Raw genomic sequence first — 22,975 nt, 5'->3', positions numbered from 1 at the left:
CAAATATATTACAATTATTTTTATGCCAATTGTACAGAGAGCAGTTGCAAACAGTTTGTTCAGAGGCCCTGAAGGGCAAGGTGAAAAATTATTTTTTCTACATTGTCTACATTGTTCATTTTTTCTATTGTGTGTACCATAAAAATTGGCAAAAGAAATCTCAATGATTTCTCATTTCCTTTGAACATTTTCCCTGCATGCTCAAGCTGCCCTGGAAGGGCAAAAGATGAAAACAAAATGTATTAATTTTTAGTGCTGTCAGTCAAAATCGATTGATCGCGATTAATCGCATCTAACACACACACACACGCACACACACACACACACACACACACACACACACACATATATATGTGTGTATATTAGGGGTGTGACGAGACAGGTATCTCACGAGACGAGACGAGACTCGAGATTGAGTTCACGAGACGAGACGAGACAAGATTTTTACACACTATTTTTAAGAAATCCTCGATGGTGAAATACATGACTAGAAAAAATATTCTGCACGTGTATTTGAAATGTTTTAACTAATCATCTTGTAATGAATGTCATTTCAGTTCTACTTTCTGAGTATGAATTATCATATGCAGTAAAAGACAACAATACTCAAGCACTGTAAAAGGTTTTGTCACTAACTTTTTTGTCACTAACACTCAACTGACTGACTTCTCTTCTGTATGATTTCAGTCTCCTCAGATCTTACTGTACATGATTTATGAGCTTCTACAACTTTTGACCTCCTAACTGAACTCCTTTCCACAAACTGATCATAGAAATAAAAACAGTATAAGTAAAAATGGTAACACTATACAATTAGGTCTCATTTATTAACATTAATGTATTAACCAACTTCAACTAACAATGAGCAATATATGTGCTATAGTATTTATTAATCTTTGTTTATGTTAGTTAATAAAAATAGTCATTTATTGTTAGTTCATGATAGTTCACAGTGCATTAACTAATGTTAACAAATGAAACCTTACTGTTTGTGCTTATTAGGATTAAGAGAAAACTGTTATTCATCTTTTATGGTAGCCTAACACTTTACAATAAGTGCAACCATAATCACACTCTCTCAATATTCAAATAAGACCAAATTTTTCTCTGATACAGAGCTAAGACATGGTTACAACTACACTGCCCAGCCTAAAATAGCTTTCATATTGAGAGATATTTGCATTTATCAGGGAGCCGCTTTCAAAATGCGGGTATTGAAATCGCGTTTGAATGCGCGATCGCGTTTACTTTCACTTTCAGCGATCGCGCGTAACTCTGTAAATATGGAGCGGCGGCGACCGTTATCCAACTTAATTAAATGTTTTTTATTTAAATACAAAGCAAAATGACAGTGGAGGCGTAATGTAAATGAAGTGGTGGCATATTCTTTCCTAATCACTCTAACACTCTGTCATGGCAACATCACGAGACTACTTTTCGCCTCGACGAGAAATCTCGTCACATATTAGTCTCGCGAGATCTCGTGCCACGAGATCTCGTCACACCCCTAGTGTATATATATGATTAATCAATTTGACAGCACTTATTTTTTTCCTATTCTAACTTGTGTTGATACAAAAAAAAATGGTGCATGGAATGATTAAACTGATCTAATGAACTGATCTGTGTGTGTGTGTGTGTGTGTGTGTGTGTGTGTGTGTGTGTGTGTGTGTAGGAGCTCGAGGAGCGTCTCCGGCAGCAGCACCACATGGAGCTTCAGACTCTGCGGGAGGCTCACAGGCAGAACATCGAGACTCTGAAACAGCAGTCAGAGCAAGAACTGCAGACTCTTCGCTTCGAACTGGAGGACGAGGGCAAGGCCATGCTGGGTAGAACAGCCACTAATTCACACACATTTACACACCTGCTGTAAAACCCTACGGAATCTTTTTTATTATTTACTCTAGTTTGAATGCAGTAGAAATGAATGTTTGCACTGTCATTTTGCAAGTGATGAAATCGGATCTATTTTCAGAGACAGGTGACTCAATATCTATATAGGTTACCATAGTAATGACTTACATGTCAGCAAAAGAGTAGCTGGCACAATGAAAAAAAGGGCAAAAAGCTGAATATTTTGCTACTGCTTATGAAAATCCAAACTGAAATGCATGTTTAGACTTTTCTAAGCATCAATATGTGATCAGGTTGGATCAATATGTCAATACTTTTTCACAAGACAAGTATTATTTTATTTAACTTTTTTGCTGTTCAGACAACAAATAACTAAACTGATTTGAGTCAGGTTGCCCAAAAAAATGCATTTTGGGAGACTTAATTTGTCTAAGATTTCAGGAAATTAAAAATATGTTAAATGTTTTCTGTGACAACATTGCATGATTTTCAAAGTTCAAATTAAAATGTAATTTATTCAATTAAATGTATTAAAATTTTATTAAAGTTGCTTCAATTTGTGCTCATCTTGAAATCAGCTCAAAAACAAACAAAAATATGCCACAAATATATGCCATATATCTGTCATGATTGGGTTTCAGGAAGCTGGGAAAACTAAAATAAAAAATAATTTTGTAAATATTTTAGTTTTGTATCATTTTGTTAGATTACTTATTGACTGCAGATTCAAGAATTCATTATAAATCAAAACGATTTGCTTATTCGCCCCGTGTCATGTTAGTAATCTAGCATTTTATTGGTAATGTTAATAATTGTTTGATTTAAAGCACATTTGTATTTGCTTTATACTCCAAGCAGTGTTGGAGCTAGATGTCCAATATAAAATCCTGAAGAGATCTGCAGCTCTAATTATAGCTCAATCTCTTTGAAATAAGGTATAATTGGAAGAAACTGGAAAGCAGCAATAATGAGAAAGTGCAGACAGGAAATTGCAGGTGGGGGAACGAGTGTCACTTCCATTTCCAACCTGTGACGTTTATGCTTTAGGGAGAGTTGGAGATGAATGATGTTTAATTCAGTTCCAGACAGCCGTTCATCTCCCTGGAATAGTCTTGTTTTTCCATTCACCGAGTCTCTCTCTTTCTCTTGTTCTTCTCTCAGCATCTCTGCGTTCAGAGCTGAACCATCTCCACGCATCAGCCATCGAACACATGCGTCAGACCCATCAACAGGAAACAGCGGCTGCCAAACAGGAACTGGAGCGTGCTTTGGAGCAGAGCAGAGTACAGGTAAACTTCCTCCACAGCAGTTTATTTTGATATTTTTTGCACACGGTTATTGTGGTGTCATCAATTTTAGATTTACTTGCCATAAATGTCACATACAAAAAGTTTTAATTGGTTGTTTTACATGTCGATCAAATGCCCCCATCCTCTCTAATACATATACTACTGTTCAAAAGTTTATTTATTTTAAATTTCAAAAAATCAGTAATAGTGTGAAATGTTATTACAATTTAAAACAACTACTTTCCATTTGAATATATTTTAAAATGTCATTTATTCCTGTGATGGCAAAGCTGAATTTTCAGCGTCATTACTCGAGTCTTCAGTGTCTTCATTTGCTTTACAGCAGACATTTTTATTTTTATTTTTTTTGAAGTTATAAAAAAAAAATATATATATATATTGCTAGTTTTCAGTATTTTTGCTGTAGACTGTGTCCTAGCTTCTCTGCCAGTGTATTCCCATCATTCTCCGACTGTCTGCTACTGTCCTATTGTTTCTTAATGGAGACAGTGACTAACAGTAAGTTCAGCAAGCGAATACCTTTCCAAGAAAGGACAAATCAATAGCGTTCTGCCAACAGTTGGCTGCTATGAAAAAAAAGGGCCTTTATAAATCTTCTTGTCATCTGGCTCATGTATAAGAGGACAGTTAAACAAAAGAAACGCTGACAGGATTGTTGGCCAAGCAACTAAAAGGTTGTACAGTTTGAGTCTTAAACACAGGCCTCAGGGGGAAATGTGTCCATGAAACGCACATACACACTGAATCAAACTGCAAAGCACTCTTGCATCTCTGTAATGGCCCATGATTAGAGTAAGTGCCAAATACAACAAAATTGCTTTTTCCCTATGTAAATTCTAGGGGAAAATTAAGTTTTACCAAAAAAAGTACCATTTCATTCTTTCTACATCATTTCCCTTTTAATTCAATGTGTTATTTGAGGTTTGTGAAATTTACAAGCAATTTCTGGGCGAAAATTGTTTCTACACCAATTTGTTTTTCAGTGCACTCTATTTTTATCTGTTCATCTGGATTGTCATGATACTTTGGTCTTCAGACACATGCTGGTCTTATGTAATATTTCATTTTGTCGACTTTTTTGGGGCTTTTAAAGGATAAAATACAGAAGGGCATTTTTTTTTAAATGTAGTTTTCCAATAATGGAAAAATTTGTGAATTATTTAAATGGTTCAGTTTTTTTTTAATTTTGAGAAAGTATAGTGGGAGTTTCTAACACAAGCTGGGCTCAAATTTTTGTGAGCTTTTGTGTGGCTGTTTCCATCCACCTATTTTTATGCAAAAAAAAAAATAACGCTGGATGGAAACGCCAAGCAGTGCATAAATACTATAAATGCACTCAATTGAGGTGGATACATGATGGAAATTTATCGATTAAATCCCTTGATGGGTAACAAAAAACTCTTTGCCTCAACAGAGGATGTGATTGGAAAACTAGATTAACCAGTGGACCAATCACATTGCACAGCATCTCAAATGTTGGTTTGGTCATTCTGAAATGCCTAGGCCAAAGTCTGTCATCAAAATGATTTTGGTTTAATTCCCTCTGAGACGCAAGTCATTTATAGAGGAAAAAAGTGCCTCAGTGGCTTCCCCGATTGCAGCAACTTCCATTTTTATTACATATATTTTCTGCCAGTTTCCCAGGAAGTGGCAGTTTTGTTCTCTTGAACACATGGGATGGATATGGTGCTTTATTTGCAAATGTTTTATGCGATATTTTAATTTTGCACACAAGTTAAATTCGCAACTTTGGATGGAATACTAATTAAACTGCCTTGCCCCTATTATGCTTTTTCGAATATTACCTTTCATGCAGTGTGTAACATAGCTGTTTGTGAATGTAAAAGGTCTGCAAAGTTTTAAAGATCAAAGTGCACAACAACTAAAGTTATTGTCTCCTTAAAAAAATAATAAATTCTGAACTGCCGAAACGAGTTGTCAGCAATTCCATTCTCAATTCCTGTTACAAGCCAATTTAGGTTTGTAACAAATTTGCATAATGCCAACATATGGTTTTCATTGGCTGCCCGCGAACACTGTAATTGTAGCTGCGGCCTGGAAGAGTTTGGTTCATGTTGTTGACATGTCAAGAAAAAGCCATTTCTGTGCTGTGAAAGCAAATCCACTTGGAATTGCTTGGAATCCACGCCGGAATTGATACAGTGAAAATGACGCCATTGTTACAGTTTGTATCAGTGTGTATCAATTGCTGAGGAAGCGTCCAGAGCTGAAATTCAGATATGGTAATGGGCGTTTCCGACACGTGCTGTAAGCGGTAGACCAATCACAACAAACTGAGCCATCTGACCAATCAGAGCAGAGAAGGCTCTCAGAAGGGAGTAGTTTAGAGAGACCAGAACTGTTTTCAGATCATTTGAGAAATTAGGTTATGTGCAATGTATATTATGAGAAAATGTGTATTTTGACATTGGATGCATGTAAACCTATTATAGGAGACCTCCAAAACAAAATTAGGAACATTTAAAATAGCTTAATAGGGGCACTTTAATTCTCAAGCTCCTGGGGCTTAGATCGTTTCGTGAAAACTCGCCTAATGTCCCTCAGACAATAGCAGAGGTCAAAGGGCAAATTCAGTGTGATCTTTGCTAAAGAGAGGCTGCAAACTCAGAGAAAACGGCATCAGTGTTGTTCATCTCTCTCAGGAGTTGAACAAACCCTGCTCTGCTGGCGTCGGAAAGAAATCTATTTTTGCTAAGCATTCACTAAGCGTTTCTAGCCACAGTGCGTCATACATCATCCAGGAATAACAAATGAGAGTACACAGAAAACGCAGATACACGTTTTTTTGGGTCAAACTGTGAATATTTGTATCTTGTGAGATTAGAATTGTTTCTTTGCATCTACAATCAAACTGCGCGTCTGTCTCAGGGACTCGGTTGACTTTGTTGTGTTCAGTTTTCTGTAATGCCCTCACGTACTCTCAGTAATGTCCCTGACATCATAAGGCTGGGAGAAAAAAAAAAAAGCTTAACCTTCCCCCAAGACTCCTGCCGATCCCACTAGTTATGACAGCAGAAGCAGATGTGTCATGAAAGTGCCGTGAGAAACATGGGTTTATGTTTTCTAGTTCAAATCATTATAACATAAGGTGTAAACATTGCTTTGTCAGTCTATTTTTATTTTATTTTTATTTTATTTTATTTTATTTCGTTTTTATTTATTTTATTTTATTTTATTTTATTGCACCAGTGAATAGCATTTAGTGATGGATGGATGGATGGATGGATGGATGGATGGATGGATGGATCAGGACTCAGTATCAGCAGATATTCAAAGACTCGGATTGGATCGGGGGCACAAAAAAACATGATTTGGACATTCCTAGTTATTTCAAGTTGCTTTAACTTATTTTAGTTAGTTCAGAATTTTCATTCTTTTTAAGTTAAAGTTTTTCATCTAATATTTCTACTTTATTTCAGCTTTATTTCTATTACCAAAATTGTTTTTTTTTTTTAGTTTTAGTTAGCAATATCAAGACTGCCCTAAATCACTTACCTCTTACTTTACAGATGCACATTTCTATTTTTAATGTTTTTATGTTCAATAAGAAATAGCAAACACGTTTAGCATACTGCAGGTGTTAAAAGTGTGTTTGAAGTCGGTAACAGAGACTCCCTGGAATTCTGTGGGGATTTCCAAGAATCACTTTGCTCATACTGCATAACAGAAATCTCTCTTTCTGTTCTCTCAAACACTCTCTCCATTTTTGTCTTATCGTTAATTGTTTCCCAGTGAGAGTCCAGTTTCCATGCCTGGTTTAATGAGCTGTGTAAGATTAGCTGGCTAAAGCCACAATGTGAAGAATTGAGTTTTACCTCGATAGCGATCGGCACGGCGGCTTCACACCTCATTGTCCCTGGCTACTGGCTTGAGATCAGTTTCTTCCCTTGGCCATTAACATTTGAGTTTTATAAATCGATTCTGAATCTTACAGGCACATTCGCTTCTTTATTTTACAATTAAGCACCAAGTTCATACATACCTAGTGCATGGTGTGGGAGCTCTCATAGTTTATGACAGCATTAGAAATTGTTTTGTTCATATGCATTAAAGGTAGAATAGTACCGAATCATTTCATCCGCATGGTTGTTTGGCAACTCTGCAAGTGGCCCAATGGCTCCCATGGGTCTGGTTCCTCTAAACGAGTGCCTGCGTTCACAAGACACACAGTATTTATTAAAGCCTGGGCTGCTCAGTGCTCCTACGCCATGAATCTCTTGGTCGATGGATAACCATTAATGCTCTCTTACATGGGTCGGCGTATTTTCTGACAGTGCTCATTTGCAGTCAGTAATAAACATGCGTGTATGAAGAACGAGAGAAAGAGGAATCAAACGCTCCCCGGCAAGGCTCCAAGGCAGACGTTTCTGACTATTCAGTGCTTTTGTCTGGCACAATAATGGAATGTATTTTAATTATCTTCATTTTTTTATTTTTTTTTTTAAAGCAAATATTCATGTATTTGATTCTTTGCAATTCATTTACTTAATCAAATTCCATTTAATTCATTTGATTACAACTTTTAATCAATTGACAGTCCTAGTAAAACAATAGTTTTAAGATTACAAGGCACTTAACAGCATTTGCTCCATTAGAACTGTCATTCACTAAAAAACAAAGGAACTAAAATTCACTTTGGATAGAAGCCTGTTTCCATCGCAGAGTAGAATTAAATTAAATTAAATTAAATTAAATTATAAAAATTAAAAAGGTAACTTTACTATGCATAATTTTCACTTTAAATCTCACAATTGCAACTTTGTAAATTCAAATTTAAATGGCGTGAATTGATTTAATATATCATAGTGTGACTTAATATTTTACAATTGTTATTTCTCATAATTATGACCTTTTCATCTCCCAGAGTGACAATTAATATCTCACTATTTTGTGTATTATTCTCATAACTGTTTTTTTATCTCATGAATTGTAAAACATAATGTTTTACAATATAACATTTTTCTCTCACAGTTTAATTTAATATTTCACAATTTACATTATTTCTAATTAAAACTGTATCTCCAAAAGTGACCTAAAATCTCAGTTTTGTCTCTTTTTCTCTTAATAGTGACTTTTTAACTCATGAAGTTATGATTTTGTCCTCACAATTTAACTTAATATTTCACAATTATGACGTTATTTCTCGTAAAATGACTTTTTATCTCCAAAAGTGACCTAATATCTAGTATATATAATAAATAAGTGACCTCTTTTTGTCTCTTTCTCATAATAATTTTTAGCTCATGTAAATGATTTATTATCTTATTATATGACTTAATGTTTTACAATTGTATATATAACTTTTTTTTAAATTCTGACTTTTTTTTTTCTCCTAAAATGACTTAATATTTTACACTGACAATGTGTCCTGGGATCGTTTGACTTTGGTTCATCCACACTGCCAGTCTGGAATCTGTGCATGCGTTCACACACATTCCGTAAAGATCTTGTAAAGATACGTGACATCGGGATGTGACGTGTAATGTCTTCAGCTTCACTATGAGACACCCCTTACGGCATTTTACCTGCTTTTTGTTCACACAGGGATTCTGGGATCAACACTATGTAAAAGGGGCTATTAACTGTATACCTCACAATGAGATTTTTGAGATTTTTTTTCCACAACGCAACTTAATATTTCACAGCTTTATATCTCATAATGTGACATTATTTCTTGTTTTAACCTGTTTTAGTTTAGTTTGAGATGGAAACAGGTTACTATATAAAGGTGTGTGTTACATAACATAAATAACTCTTCTCTGATTTAATGTGAGTGGTTGAATAGTGCTACCATGAGCCCTCATCCCCCCCCCCCCCCCAATTTAAGCTTTAACAGCTTGCGCTTCGGATACTCAACAACAACAACAACAAAGCTGGAAAATCTCACACAGCCAAAATGACGATTGCCAGTAACGGTGTTCAGCCTTAAATTGTTCAAAACGAAGTCGGACACTGATGGAGAGACTCAGGAAGACGTTACAACTGAAAGTTACAATGCAACTGGACATTTCTGAATGGTTAGTGGATAAATGTGCTGGCCTTTGCAAATAAAGATAGCATTTTTAATGTCTTGTCTTTACAGAAAACATACACAGTTTTTCAAGATAATCACCTTTTATACTGTGTGGTTAAACAGTATATAAACAAGGTTTAAAATAGACAACAGGCATAATGGTCTCTAAGACAACATTAGCTTTAACCGCATTTGTTGTGGAACTGGCTAATTTGCTCAAAAATCATAAAAAATATTCAGTGTGACACTTCTTCTGGAGGTGAAGCTGGATCACGAGCAGTTGGTACAGATCCATCCTTGAGTACCAACTTTTTAGCAAAGCCTGCCTTGTATTGCCTCTTATTCAAAAAGCAGTCTGAAGTGAAATGATTTGCGCAGACATAAACTAATTTAGGTAGATTTTGGGGCACATTACCTTCAAAAATAAAATTAATCAGCTGCGTCCTCGGTGGCTTAGATGTTGGGAGAAAATAAAAACTCTTATATTTAGTCTTACATCCAACAACAGAACACAGGGATTGCTTACGAGACATTGCTGACGCTACAGCTGCTCGAGCGTGAAGAAAATGGTGGACTGCGTACAACTCGCTGAGGGTGGGAACTATGGTAATGCAGGGCTGTCAGTCAGCGGCCGTGGGCGGGGCCTGAGCAGTGTTATTGACAGTCAAAATGGCATGTCTTATGACACTGCTTTGGTTTAATGGGGATTTAAAAAAAGAGTGGTCGGTTTCTTGTCATTGTAGGGTGGTTGTGTTAACACATGTTGTTAACACAACCATGTAAAAGTGGATTTTGCATAATAGGTGCCCTTTAAGACTGCATTTTGGTGCCGGCCCATGCAAATTCCATTTTCAGGGCATTGCTAAGTTGTTCTCGATGGTTGCTAGGTGGCCCAGTTAAAAAGAGTCTACCCTAAGTCGAGAGTGCGAGAGAGTGAGAATGTGTCAGTCTGAGAGCATGAGCACGAGGAAAACCGGACCGTTGTGTTCTCCAGGCACTGCTCCTGTGGTCTGCTGGAGGCACAGACTTGAGTTAGTGTAAATGAAAATGTCACAGGCAGACCCCCTGACAGCTCTGCTCCAGCACATTAACATCACACATACATACAGTTAGCGGTCAGGGAATAAAGATGACTTTGTTTTTCCCCAACACACACCTGAGCCTCAGCACATGAGTGTTATAGTTCAGAGATGAACTTACTGAGCTAATACAATGACAGCAGGAAGAGCAGATGTTTTGTTGACATGCTGTTGGTGTACAGCAGGGTTCAGGAACTTCAGGGGCCAGATTGTCCAGATCTTAACACTTTCATTGTAAGTCATTTATCCAGTGTATTTATTTACAATAAAATCGACCAATTTGGAGCAGACGTCAAAATTACGTCACTTGCAGCTGCATGCGCATAGCAGTTGCAGAAAAATAGCAGTAGCAAGTGGAGGAAAATGGGCAGAATCCACAGAATAAGAGAAAAATGTTTCGTTGTGCCTTTGGATGTCAGAATCATTATAGTCTTCATTTTTATAGAATACTGTCATTGAAGACGCGCTTTGAAGATAAACGGAGATGTTTATGTTGCAAGTCACAGACTGGACTGATGAAACCTGCACTGATTAGTCTACTATTAAAGCATGAATTTGATGTAAACAGTAAGTCTGCATCATATTTACATATGCAGTTCATAGAGGACATGCATACATAGCAGTTACAACATGAAATAATATTTAAACCTATAACATTTTACATAGATAAATTTTAAACATAGCCTATAACATTTTTATCTCACAATTCTGACCTTTTTTTCTCGCATTTGTGTTCATATTTCCCAGTTCGAACTTTGTAACTCACAATTGTGAGTTTATATCACAATTTTGAGGGGAAAAAAGTCAGAATTGTGGGATATAAACTCAAAATTCTGAGAAAAAAAGACTGAATAACAAGTATATCTCATAATTCTCTTTTTCCTTCTTAGAATTGTGATATAAACTTGGATTTGCTAGACAAAAAAGTCAGAATTGTGAGATATAAACTGGAAACCGTTATCCTTTTTTTAAATTCTTTGATGAATAGAATGTTCAAAAGAACAGCATTTATTTGAAATACAAATTTTGTAGGACTTGACATTGCAGAGTGAGAGAAACAGAGCTTGGCATTGATTCAGAGTTTTACTATACGGACAGATTTTCTTAGAAGTGTATGTGTTGTTTTATGCTTCACTCTCAAGATGAACCATCTGTTGTGGTTTCGAGGTATTAACAAATGCTCTTTCAGGGTATTTCACGGTCGTCCACAATGGTTGTGATATATTTGTAATTATGTCAGTGAGAATACATTAGAAAGCATTTTTACACCGGAGATACGCACAAGTTTGTTTTTAATACAAATGTTTGCCATTTATTACCTTTCCTACTGACATCGGCATCCTTTATCACGTAAATCAGCCCCGGAGAAAGCCCCTCTGGGCCACAGGTTTTCTTTGCCACACACACTGATATCGTTATTAAGCTAATTGTTGTGTGAAATGATATTTACAGACATTCAAAGTTGGATGAGCAGATTGTAATTTGATTAAGCAAGAGCCATTAACCACATAAAACCGGAAATTGGCTCAGTTGTATTATCCAGGACGATTTCTACCTCTTCCTGTGCACAAGGCATTTAAAAGTCAAAGTGTCAGTGGAGTGGAAAATTGCCAGAGACAAGCAGCATCTAATTAATCTAACCCGGGTTGGAGTCTGACGTATACGGGTGTGTATCAAATTTACAGTGTATTGCCTATGTTGCAATCTCAAATACAGTACACTTTGGTGTCACATTACATTTTTAAATCATTAGAAGCAAAAATGTGATGCTTTGTGAAGTGAGAACTATTAAATAAATGTAATAATTTATTATCTAACATAGCCTGAGAAATAGCTAGTTTTAAATGCAAATGTCTGTGTATCCCTTAAAGGGATAGTTCACCCAAAAATAAAAATGTTGTCATCAATTACTTACCCTCATGTTGTTCCAAACCTATATAAGATATTTTAAAGAATGTTCATAACCAGACAGTTGACGGTAGCCATTGACTTTCATGGCTACCGTCAACTGTTTGATAACCAGCATTCTTAAAAATATCTTCTTTTGTGTTCAACAGAAGAAATAAACTCATACAGGTTTGGAACAACTTGAGGGTGAATAAATAATGACAGAATTTTCTTTTTTTGTGTGTGAACTATCCCTGTTTTAAACTGGTGATTTCAAAGAGTTCCAGGCTTTAATTTGGACTCTATTTGTGGAAAGTGCTGTACATAAAAAGTTATATAAGCATATGTGGAGGGTTACGATGTGTTGGTTAGTCAAAAACAATTGCTTTTAATGGATGCTATATCATGTAAAACATCAGACCCTATTTAATATTTGGCAAAATCAGGTTTATTGTTAGTCATTTTTCCTGCAGAATGTTTAGCCAATCACAACATAGGTCATTTGCATATAGAAGCTATAACAGTAAGTAACAAAACAGCCTGTTTAATTGTAAAGGCCAGAGAGAGGGCGCAAAATGGTCATGTGGAACTAAATTACGAACATGGTCTCTTTGGAAAAGAAAACCTCTGAACATTTTATTTATTTATTTATTTATTTATTTATTTTCTTGCTGTGGAATGATGAGTGCTAAGACTTTTGCCATTTTTAAAAAAATAAGTAACTAAATGCTTAAAAAAGTTGATGAAAGTTGTTCCTCAAGGCCCATTAGCTCCTGAAGTCCCTCAAAAGATGAAACTGTAGTGCTAAAACGTCCATGCTAAAAATAATGCTGTTGATCTGCTGGCTGCTCCCACCGTTTATTTATTCATAACAAAACTATTCATATATTAGATAAGGAAAGAGAAACAGAGAGATGTGCCATCAATATTAGATCCCAACATAGTCTCAAAGGGCAAAGTGAAAATAGCATCTGCAGGAACCCCATGTGTGTCTGAATTCAGATGTTTCTGGAAGAGCCTTCACCACAGATGAAGCCATAACACAATTCACACTCTTACATAACACATGGAATTCACAAGTAAGATCAGTCTGGCTTTTATTGTGTCCTCGGTTTACCTTGAATGCTTGTGTTCTGCAGGAACGCGAGCTGCTGAGTCGCATCTCAGATCTGCAGGAAGAGGTCAGTCGCAGGAAGAAGCACATTGCGGATCTGGACCATGAGATCCACACCCTGAACGAGAACATCAGCACTTTGACCAAGGAGCTAGAACTCAAGGGCAAAGAGGTTTTGAAGATCCGTAGCGAGGCCAATCAGCAGATCAGGTGAGTGTTTGATTAGGGATGTGAAGTTTTCCTGCATTTAGGAAACAACAGAGTTGTTTCCGTCTCCATGCATAATCACTCTTAAAAATAAAGGTTCTCTGTTGGCATCTAAGGTTCCACAAGCAACCATTAATATCAATGGAGCCTTTCCATTCCACAAAGTGTTCTTTATAGTGGAAAAAAGGTTTTTTAGATTATTAAAATATTCTTCACGTTAAGAAAAAAGGGTTCTTTTATGAACTGTTCTCTGAAAGGTTCTGTAGGGAACCTAATAAATGTTTTTTCTGTGGCATTGTGGAACCTTAATTTTTAAGAGTGTTTTTCAGTGGAGACTAGGGGTGGGAATCACAGGGTACCTCACGATACGATACATAGCTCACGATACGGATAATATCATGATACAGCGATTCTGCGATAATCAGTATATTGCTAGACAATCCTATAATGATACATCACGATATCTGTCTAACTATGAAAACAAAATGCCTGTGAAAAGGTTAAGTGCAGGTTCTGTCTCTTTATTCAAGTCCAAATTATCCAAGAGTTGAGCAGGGAGCAGGGAAATCTATTTAGAATGCCGTATTTTATTAATTAAAATATCGATATTTGGCGCCAGTGTATCGATTCTCATATCACACGGAGAAGGACAACGATATATCGCCCTATCTATATTTTGTCCCACCCCTAGTGGAGACTAGGGGTATAACAGTACATGTATTCGTCCCGGTTCGGTGCATACAGTCAGTCGACAAATACAGTCAGTCACAGGCGATCCACACTCCAGTCCAGAAGGGGGCGCATGCGGTAATGCAATGCTGTTTGCTAACCGCCACATTAGGAAAAAGCGCAGAAAAAGAACAGACGATCTTTGCATAGATATGTTTATGTGTAATCTCTCAACCAGTGTTTCAACAGTGGAAAGGCATCAATAAAACAGCTTGAGAATAATAATATCTCACGTAGCATTACATTTACCTCAGGCAAGTCATTTAGTGTCCACAGCATGTTAGTTCACTAGAGAAATTAACTCTAGAGGGGAGCATTTCACTAAATATATGCACTATATTAGCTTATACACTATATTGCCAAAAGTATTGGGACACCCCTCCAAATCAATGAATTCAGGTGTTCCAATCACTTCCATGGCCACATGTGTATAAAATCAAGCACCTAGGCATGCAGACTGCTTCTACAAACATTTGTGAAAGAATGAGTCGCTCTCAGGAGGTCAGTGAATTCAAGCGTGGTACCATGATAGGTTGCCACCTCTGCAATAAGTCCATTCATGAAATTTCCTCACTACTAAATATTCCACGGTCAACTGTTAGTGGTATCATAATAAAGAGGAAGCATGTGCAATGCAAAGTGTTGGATGCAGTGGTGTAAAGCATGCTGCCACTGGACTCTAGAGCAGTGGAGACGTGTTCTCTGGAGTGACGAATCACACTTCTCTGTCTGGCAATCCGATGGACGAGTCTGGGTTTGCCGGTTGGCAGGAGAACGGTACTTGCCTGATTGCATTGTGCCAAGTGTAAAGTTTGGTGGAGGGGGATTATGGTGTGGGGTTGTTTTTCAGGGGTTGGGTTTGGCCCCTTAGTTCCAGTGAAAGGAACTCTTAATGTTTCAGCATACCAAGACATTTTGGACAATTTCATGCTCCCAACTTTGTGGGAACAGTTTGGGGATGGCCCCTTCCTGTTCCAACATGACTGCGCACCAGTGCACAAAGCAAGGTCCATAAAGACATGGATGAGTGAGTTTGGTGTGGAAGAACTTGTCCTGATCTCAAACCGACAGAACTCCTTTGGGATGAATTAGAGCGGAGACTGCGAGCCGGGCCTTCTTGTCCAACATCAGTGCCTGACCTCACAAATGTGCTTCTAGAAGAATGGTCAAAAACACAGTCCTAAACCTTGTGGAAAGCCTTCCCAGAAGAGTTGAGGCTGTTATAGTCATGGGTCAACTCCATATTCAACCTTACGGATTAAGAATAGGATGTCATTAACACTCTGAGGTCTGAAAACGCGCCGGCACGTTTTGCAGGGTTTTTTTCACATTGCAGCAAAACAGACTTAAAATACTCTGTCATTTTTTTGTCACAGATTTACTATACTTTTTTTGGCCTTATTTCAGTGACTTAAGTTTTTTGTTTTTTCAATAACCACGCATAAATGTTATTCCTTCAAAAACACAAACATGTACATACATGTTCCTCACATATTATTGTAGCCTAGTTTGTGCTGAATACAGTGTAATGACACTTTTGTCATTAATATGTTTATGAACAACTGAAAAAAGCACAAATGTCAGGGCATGTCAAAACTTCTCCAGGCCCCAAATCAGCCTCAGACTCCAGAGGGTTAAAGTTCATGTGCACGTAAAGGCAGGCGTCCCAAAACTTTTGGCAATATAGTGTATATTCATTATATTTACTTTTAGTAGTAATGTCTTAATTATTTAATACATGTTTAAATAAATTTGTCATGAAAACAACATAACTGTGAAAATTATTATATTTCAAAAATGAATTGGTGGAGAAAAATAATTGAAAAATAATTGTATGATTAGATTGCATTATATGCAATTTACATGTTTGTTTGTTTTTTAATGTTAATTATTATATCTAAAAGTAAATAGCAACTGAATTTAATATTTTGGGCTCTGTTGTCAGTTGTAACCTTTAATATTATAATAATGTGCAAGAAAGTGCTCCCTGTATATAGTTTACAGCATTAGCTGAGATATTTTTATTTTATCCTTAAGAAAATGTTAATTATAATAGAATTTATTTAAAGACAGAGACACAATTTGTTCAATAAACCACTGTTTAATAAAAAAGAAGAGAAAAAAAAAGATGCAATTTTAGGTTTAGTTTTTGTGCAATAACAGGGGGGACCCATACCGAACATTGACTTCAATACTGAGGTATATATCGAAGGCTCATTATATCCCTAATGGAGACCATTCACAATCCTAATTCTCAACAAAATCTAATTTTCCTTTGGTTGTATGTGACAAGAGTCATTGGTGATGATGAAAGAGATGGAAATTCAATTATTTTCAACGAGATTGGGGTGTCGAGTGAAAAATAAAGAATATTCAGAAAAGTCAGGATTTGTCTGTCATTTTGCTCACAGTTCTCTTGTTGCTGTCAGGCTCTTTTTGATGGTGTTTGTATTTTGTAGTAGTTTAAAGGAAGGAAAAACAGAAAACAGAGAAATCCAGAGGTTTAGAAAACCTGAACTCATCACAGCCAGGGGTGATCATAATATTTCACTCTTTTATTACTCTTTTATTAATAAGTAAAAAAAAGGCATTTATTATACATAGCGGCTGTTTTGAGATGATGTGATTGTTTAGTAACACACATCATAATTCAAGACGGGGTGCTGATCTCATTTCACTTTCAATTATGTAACACTGACATATCCAGGTCCTGAGATAAAAGCGGCAAATAAATTGCAGCGCTGTTTCCCAAGGGCGTATCATTTACCAAGAGGAGATCCTGCTTTATTGCTCTTTATGTGAAGCCATCACAGTATGTGGCTGTATTGTAGAGAATGTGTTTCAGATAAAAGTCATATAGCAAAGAAATTGCGCTATGAAAAAATGATCATGTCCTAAATAAAAATCAGTAGTACGTAGTGTCATCTTTTGAAAATGATGCTGCTGATATCACGCAGTGCTTGTAAATGTTATTTACTTAGACTGAACATTTGTATCAGAGCAAAGAAACACTGAGCTGGATGAAAGTTTAATGTAACAGAGGAATCAAAGGAAGTGATCCGTGTGCTAATAAAACACAACCATGACCGCACACTTTTTCAGTTGCCTTGCTTCCATTTTTCTTATTCATTTTCTTCATAGAGAGTTCAAGAAATTCTTTAATAAAGAGCCCTAAGCCATGAATCAAACCGACCAGCTCTGAGATGAATGACAATATTACAACCTTTGATTTAAAGGGGGAAAATATTTGAAAATGATAAAAGACAGTTTACTAATTTTTTGAGGGAATGAATTACACTGAAATGCATATTTTCTCGAACAAGTCCTCCAAAACATCCTTTAAAAAGGCATTTGTCTTCAGAGAATATATGTTGAGTTAAGTTTATTTTTCAAATATAATTTTTTTTACAATGCAGTGCGTTTTGTTTAAATCAAAAAGAAAAAAATACAGTTGGGTTAAGAAAAATAACCTTAATTTTAGATACATTCTCAAAATAGAAGTCTTAAGATCAGTACCGTATTAATACTGTTATTCATAAAGGATGCATTGATCAAAAGTGACAGTAAAGACATTCATAATGTTGCAGAATATTTCTATTTCAAATAAATGCTGTTGTTTTGAATTTTGTACTAATCAAAGAATTCTTTAAAAAATTGCATAATTATATTGTTTCCACAAAAACATTATAGGTAACACTGATAATAATAAGAAATATTTCTTAAAGCGCCAAATTAGTATATTAGAATTATTTGCAATATTATTGTATTTTTGATCAAATAAATGTAGTCTTGGTGAGCATAAGAGACTTCTTACCGACCCCAAAATTTGGAATGGTACTGTAAATAAATAAGGTCCCACTTTATATTAAGTGGCCTTAACTACTATGTACTTACATCAAAACTAAGTACAATGTACTTATTGGGTTCATATTGAATTGCAAAACACTTTTTCTGCTATTGAATTCGGATACGGGTAAGGTTAGGGAAAGCTTTGGTGGTATGGGTAGGTTTAAGGGTACGGGTAAGGGTTAAGGGATGGGTCAACAGTGTAATTATAAATGTAATTACAGAAATTAATTACAGATGTTATTACATGCAGGTGTTTTTAAAATATAAGTACAATGTAGAAACATGTATGTACACAATAAGTGCATTGTATCAAATTATTAATTTAAATGTAAGTACATAGTAGTTAAGGCCACTTAATATAAAGTGGGTCCATAAATAAATTCATTTATATTTAATAGAAAATATATCTTGTTTTTGGGATGTTTTACTGGAAAACAACTTGCAAATATTGAGAATTTTTTTTAGTCATCCAATAAAAGGTTCATTATGAATCTGAATCTAGTCTAAAACGACGGTACAAATACAAACTACCGATTAGTAGTCTCTGTTTAGAATTCTAAATTACAATGTATTTAAAATACAGTATAATGTATGCAAATATTGTTGTCTATAATAGTTTCTTTAAGACAAAAACTCTGTCTTAAAAGGTTTAATTTATTTCTGTCTCAAATCTGTTTCTCTGTGGAGAAAATGAGTACGAATTTTACTTCCAAAACCTTTTTGTTCTGCTTTATTGTGCATAAAGGATAAGCAATTCAGGCCTGTAGCTGCAGTGCTGTGGGGTTAGAGTGAGTTTTGAAGGATCATTGAGAATGTGTCATGTGTGTGTTCTCAGAGCTCATGAGCAGGACCTGTGCAAGAAACATGAGCGGGAGATGGCCGAGATGAATGCTCTCCACCACAGAGAAACACAGAACATGCTGTCGGACTTCAACAAGGCCCAGGAACTGCTGAAGGACAAGATCTCCGCCCTGCAGATCCTGTGAGTTGATGCACCGTGAAAGAGTTTGTATACAATATACAGTGTGTATTTTGGGTTCTGTAACTTCTGTTTTGACTGGTTGTTTGGTGACACAGGCTATGAAATAGCTTGAATGCTAACAAAGGCCCTGTTTCCACCTGGTATTAAGATGCATTTTGGTCCATCGGATCACAAGTAGACATTAATTTTCACCTGGTGTTTTATCCATCTCTTTTGTCCACTTGCAACCACTTCTGTCCTGATTTCTTCGAGGAGAGGGTCTACGGACGGGTAAATGTAAGGTTTTTTTTCTTCCGATCCAATTTACATAAGAACGAACATGGAGACGACAGAAAAACATACGGAGAGCAGCAGCTTTCGTTTCTGCTCTGACAGCCACAAGTGGGGCTGAACGTGGTGAGTGCATTTTAGAAATCAGCAATGGTGAGAGAACATTGTGCTTGGAACATTTTTCATCTTCAAACCAAAGTTAGGTCTTAAGTCGACAAAGTTTAAATCCCATCTGTCTAGACTAGAGCACTTCCCATAATGTTTACGTGTTAGGTCAGTAGGCGGAGATTAGGTGGTCTTTAGTTGCTGTTCGAACACATTCGACCACAAGATTGTTTCCACTATGAAAACAATCCAGCTGCATTTTTGACTACCTCTGGAAGTGGTCAAAAGTGGACAAACTCAAAACGTTTTACACCCTGTTTAAACCTGTATTTAACGTCATCTACTTTTGATCCGATCAACCAAAACGCATCTTAATGTCAGGTTAAAACAGGGCCTAAAGGACACCAGACTCAAAAAAGAGTTGGTGGAGAGGGAGAAGATGAGGACAGTGTTTCTGAAGAGATGCTGGAAGGGAGAAAGACAAGATATCTAGAAATATATCTAGCAAGAATGGAGAGCAGAACAGATGACCCTGTCACGACAGTTCAGATAAGACTAGCAGATGCCTTTAGCTACAAAACATGCTGTTTATGTGTATTTTTTTAGGTGAGTTTTGTCTTGTAATCTGAGAATGGACACAGTGCATATGGAGAAACAGTCCACACTCGTTTCAAAAGAAGGTTTTTGCAGCAATGTCATAGAAGAATCATTTTTTGTTCTCCAAAGAACATTTCAGTGAACAGTTCCAATTTTCTTTTTCTTAGTGTGAAGATTTTTTTTTAAAAACCTTAAGAACATTTTCCCCCTGTCAAGACATTAAGATGAGTGGAAAATTTCCATAGATGTTAAGGGTTCTTTATGGAACCATAAATGCCAATAAAGAACCTTTATTTTTAAGAGTGCAGGCACCTGAATTGGCTTTTTAAAATGCAAAAGTGCACTTGTTTATATATATAATGTATATGTATATGTATACACACTACCGTTCAAAGGTTTGGGGTCAGTAAGATTTTTTAATGTTTTAAAAGAAGTATCTTCTGCTCACCAAGCCTGCATTTATTTGATTAAAAATACAAACAAAAACAGTAATATTGTGAAATATTATTCCAATTTAAAACAGCTGTTTTCTATGTCAATATACAGTATATTATTATTATCAATGTTGAAAACAGTTGTGTACAAATTTTTTTCAAAATTCTTCTGTGAATAGAAAGTTCAAAAGAACAGCATTTATTTAAAATAGAATATTTTCTAACATTATAATTGTCTTTACTGTAACTTTTGATCAGTTTAACTCATCCTTGATGAATAAAGTATTGAATAATTTTATTTCTATCCCCCAAAAATAAAATAAAAATTCTTACTGACCCCAAACTTTTGAACGGTAGTGTTTAATGTTACAAAAGATTTAGATTTCTGACAAATGCTGTTCTTTTGAGCTTTCTATTCATCATAGCATCATGAAATAAAAATGTACATAACTGTTTTCAACATTGATAATAATCATAAATGTTTCTTGAGCATCAAATCATCATATTAGATTGATTTCTGAAGGATCATGTGACACTGAAGACTGGAGTAATGATGCTGAAAATTCAACTTTGATCACAGGAATAAATTACACTTTACTGTATATTGACATAGAAAACAGCTGTTTTAAATTGGAATAATATTTCACAATATTACTGTTTTTGTTTGTATTTTTAATCAAATAAATGCAGGCTTGGTGAGCAGAAGATACTTCTTTTAAAACATTAAAAAATCTTACTGACCCCAAACTTTTGAACGGTAGTGTATATATGCATAAATATATAAATATTTATGCATGACTACACTATATGAGCACAGATAGTGGCTGGTTAAACTGGATTATGAGTGATTAGTGAAAAAGATACAGGTTTTTGTGAATATTATTGCAATATAACTATAGCAGATACTTTTGAATGAGTGATTTATTTAGGGTAAATATAAATTGGGACACTTTTTGTCATAGAGATAAATTACGCTTATAATGATATATCGGATACTTTTATATCAGATACAGAGTTTAAATGATAAAAATTATGAATTTGAGTCACAAAGACAGCCATATGTGAACAGGAGGTGTTTGTAGGTGTATATGCGTGTGTGTGTTTAAATATAGAAAGTTGGCAGGGTTGTAGGAGAACTCTTTGACTGTAGATATTGTTGTCAGAGGTGACCTAATTTAGCTTTACTTGAACAAGAGCACCAACAAATCCAGCTATTGAACAGCTTGTGGTAAAAATAGTTCATCTGACTCCCTGAATGCGTTCAGTGTTTCCAACTCAGAATGATAATGAATAATTTAGATTCTGGAAGTGTGTGTCATGACATGGGAAGACCATACAAAATACAAAGGAAACATAGATTTGACAACAAAGACAACATTCCTCATGCAAAATATCTGAGGTTCATTTAAATCCAAGTGTTTTTAATTAATAATTTATACATCTGTGAAAACTTTTTTTTTTTTCTGTTTGTGAGACAAAGGCTATGAAGGACTGATCTTAAAGAAATAGTTCACCCAAAAATGAAGATTCTGTTATTTATTCATTTGAATGCAAATGGATGCTGTCAAGCACCATAAAAGTTGTCCATATCACTCATGTGCAGGATTCCAGATATTCTGAAATCGTATGACACACTTGTATGAGATTTAAACAGATTTAGGCCATGATTCAATGCCAAATGTCATTAGTTGTCGTGTGTCTATTTGGTACCTATTTGGTAATTCTTTAATAAAGAGTGTTAAAGCCCAAAGTATACTTCGGCCGTCTGCTAGATAGTGTGCGTTCACCGAACGTGTCTTGCCGCACTCACAGCCAAAGGAGTAAACTTTGAAAAGCTCACACACTCAACTGTGCATGAGACTGAGCGGAACGCGGAAAATGAAGTATACCGGGCCTTAAGCCATGAATCAAACCAACCAGCTCTGACAATATTACAACCTTTGATTTAAAGGGGGAAAAATATATAAGAATCAGATAAAAGATGGTAACTTTATTTTTTTGTGGGAATGAATTGCACTGAAAAAGATATTTTCTCAAACTAGTCCTCCAAACTCTTTTAAACAACTTAAAAAAAAATAAATAAATAATAATAATAATAGGCAAATAGTTTTACATAATATAGTGAGGTGTCTAAAACAAGAAGAAAAAAATATGAATGAAAAATCGTAATACACGGGTTACTGTGCTATCAGATTACTTTAGAAGACTTATTATTAAGATTTATTGTGGTTTGTGGCATACATTTATGCTATTTTAATGCTTTATTGTTTTATTTTAATTTTTTTTTTTTTTTTTTTTTTTTTGTCATTTTTGGAGCTTGACTGCTCCATTCACTTGCATTGTGTACAAGATTTCCTGTTGGGTTCCACAAAGGAAAATCACTCATACATGTTTTTAATGTGAACTATTCCTTTAAATTATGTTTTGAACATTTGCCTCATGCAGGTATTTTTAGTGTGAGAAGCAGTCAGTCTGTGACTGAACAGAATGGGGTCTCGTGTGAAGCAGTCAGAACTTGTATCCC

The 22,975-nt window shown here is 35.6% G+C and overlaps 1 protein-coding gene across 4 annotated transcripts in view; it reads left to right on the top strand.

Annotated features, from left to right (window-relative positions):
• fam184ab (family with sequence similarity 184 member Ab) overlaps window positions 1-22,975 on the top strand; it is a 96,609-nt gene that overhangs the window by 57,755 nt on the left and 15,879 nt on the right. For all 4 annotated transcript variants that reach the window (XM_048207572.1, XM_048207569.1, XM_048207570.1 and 1 more), the window contains exons 12-15: window positions 1,676-1,829; window positions 3,016-3,143; window positions 13,304-13,488; window positions 18,899-19,045. In XM_048207572.1, coding sequence (XP_048063529.1) covers window positions 1,676-1,829; window positions 3,016-3,143; window positions 13,304-13,488; window positions 18,899-19,045 — 614 coding nt within the window. The remainder of the gene's footprint in view (window positions 1-1,675; window positions 1,830-3,015; window positions 3,144-13,303; window positions 13,489-18,898; window positions 19,046-22,975) is intronic.

This window comes from Megalobrama amblycephala, linkage group LG11 (genome assembly GCF_018812025.1).
Source record: "Megalobrama amblycephala isolate DHTTF-2021 linkage group LG11, ASM1881202v1, whole genome shotgun sequence".
Classification (NCBI taxonomy): domain Eukaryota; kingdom Metazoa; phylum Chordata; class Actinopteri; order Cypriniformes; family Xenocyprididae; genus Megalobrama; species Megalobrama amblycephala.
Note: the sequence above shows the minus strand (reverse complement) of the source record. Positions and strands in the feature narration are given on the sequence as shown.